This window comes from Buceros rhinoceros, unplaced genomic scaffold (assembly GCF_000710305.1).
Source record: "Buceros rhinoceros silvestris isolate BGI_N320 unplaced genomic scaffold, ASM71030v1 scaffold5234, whole genome shotgun sequence".
Classification (NCBI taxonomy): domain Eukaryota; kingdom Metazoa; phylum Chordata; class Aves; order Bucerotiformes; family Bucerotidae; genus Buceros; species Buceros rhinoceros.
The window spans coordinates 15,252-16,840 of record NW_010407529.1 but is presented as its reverse complement, the minus strand read 5'-3'; the positions used below and the strand labels follow the sequence as shown (position 1 = coordinate 16,840).

Here is a 1,589-nt window from a genome sequence, read left to right as displayed (position 1 = left end):
TATCAGAAGGTTAACTCTGCCTGAGGCTTACACGAAGGATGTTTTAGGAATGCTCAGAGTTAGGTTGGCTCTCATGACTTTCACTTTATAAGGCTGTTTCTTACATCTGAAATTAATGTGATGAAATTAGCCAGAAGGCTCATGCTCAGCACCAGAGCCTGAAATGCCAGTCACAGAATCACAGTACCACAGGATGGTTTGAGCTGGAAGGGATCTTCAAAGATCATCCGGTTCCACCCCCCTGCCATGGGCAGAGACATCTTCCACTAGACCAGGCTGCCCACAGCCCCGTCCACCCTGACCTTGAACACTTCCAGGGAAGGAGCATCCACAGCTTCTCTGGACAACCTGTTCCATTGTCTCATCACCCTCACCATAAAACATTTCTTCCTTTTATGTCCAACCCAATCCCACCACTTCCAGTTTAAAACCACCGCTCCTTGCCCTCTCACTACAGACCCCGGTAAAAAGTCTTTCAGCTACGTCCCCCTTACATACTGAAAGGCCGCACTAAGGTCCCCCTGGAGCCTTCTCTTCTCCGAGCTGAACACCCCCAGCTCTCTCAGCCTCTCTTCAAAGCCCCTTCCTTCCAGAAGTGTCTTTCCTGCCCAACAGCCGTACCCAGCGGCAAGGCGCAGATCTACTGCCTGACACAAGCAAACAGGACGACCCGCTCCTCTGCCTCCTGCTTACCTTCGAGGGAGGGACTCCTCGGGTTTTCGCTCTGAGCTTGTTCGCTTGACTCTCGGCAACATCCGCCCTTTCCTCAGCCTCTTCCAGCTTATGCTGCACTTTTCTGAATTTGGAGAGGTTGGTGTTGGCTTGTTCATCCTGAAATGGCAAAATAAAAGGAACTAAAAGCCATCTGGCAACCACGCTGGGGCAAGAGCTAGCTTTCAGTCCTAGAAAATGGTAAATAAATTTAAAAAAAAGGGGTAAATAAGCATTTGCTTCAGTTTAGTGACTCACAGCTTCCTCTGCTTGTCTTTTGTAGGATTTGATTTTCATCTGCAGTTTATCTATCTGATCTTGTAACCTCATCATGTTCTTCCTGTGTTCTTCATTCTGTGGAAGGGAAATGTGCAGTTCTACGTCCTTGAGAGACAAAACTTCAGAAGCATTTATTATACCCACCTGGAACGTGAGCTCTTTGACACGCCGTTCATATTTGCGGATGTTTTTCGTGGCCTCTGCGGATTGTTTATGTTCTTCTTCCAGCTCAGCTTCTAACTCTCGGATCTGGTGAATGAGTCAACAATTGGCTTGAGTCCTCACACAGGGCTCAGAGATGAAAGGGGTCTGACACCCTCGTTCCGTGCTGGTACCCACCCTGGCCTCCAGCTTCTGGATTTGCTTCTTGCCTCCCTTCAGAGCCAACTGCTCAGCCTCATCCAGACGGTGCTGCAGGTCCTTCACCGTCTGGTCCAGGTTCTTCTTCACCCTCTCCAGGTGGGCACTGGTGTCCTGCTCCTTCTTCAGCTCTTCTGCCATCATGGCCGCCTTGGAAGGGAAATGACAACAGAAACTGGAAGAATGTGATAGGACAGTGCATGCTGTGCACTGCTGAGGATTTACTCCTGGTTCCTGCT

The 1,589-nt window shown here is 49.5% G+C and overlaps 1 protein-coding gene across 1 annotated transcript in view; it reads right to left on the bottom strand.

The window, feature by feature from the left end:
• Window positions 1-693: 693 nt before the first annotated feature.
• The window catches only part of LOC104491993 (myosin-3-like), a gene marked incomplete at both ends in the record, with an annotated part of 16,141 nt that continues 15,245 nt past the window's right edge, over window positions 694-1,589 (bottom strand). Inside the window, 4 exons of the mRNA XM_010134492.1 lie at window positions 694-831; window positions 970-1,065; window positions 1,135-1,239; window positions 1,330-1,500. Coding sequence (XP_010132794.1) covers window positions 694-831; window positions 970-1,065; window positions 1,135-1,239; window positions 1,330-1,500 — 510 coding nt within the window. The remainder of the gene's footprint in view (window positions 832-969; window positions 1,066-1,134; window positions 1,240-1,329; window positions 1,501-1,589) is intronic.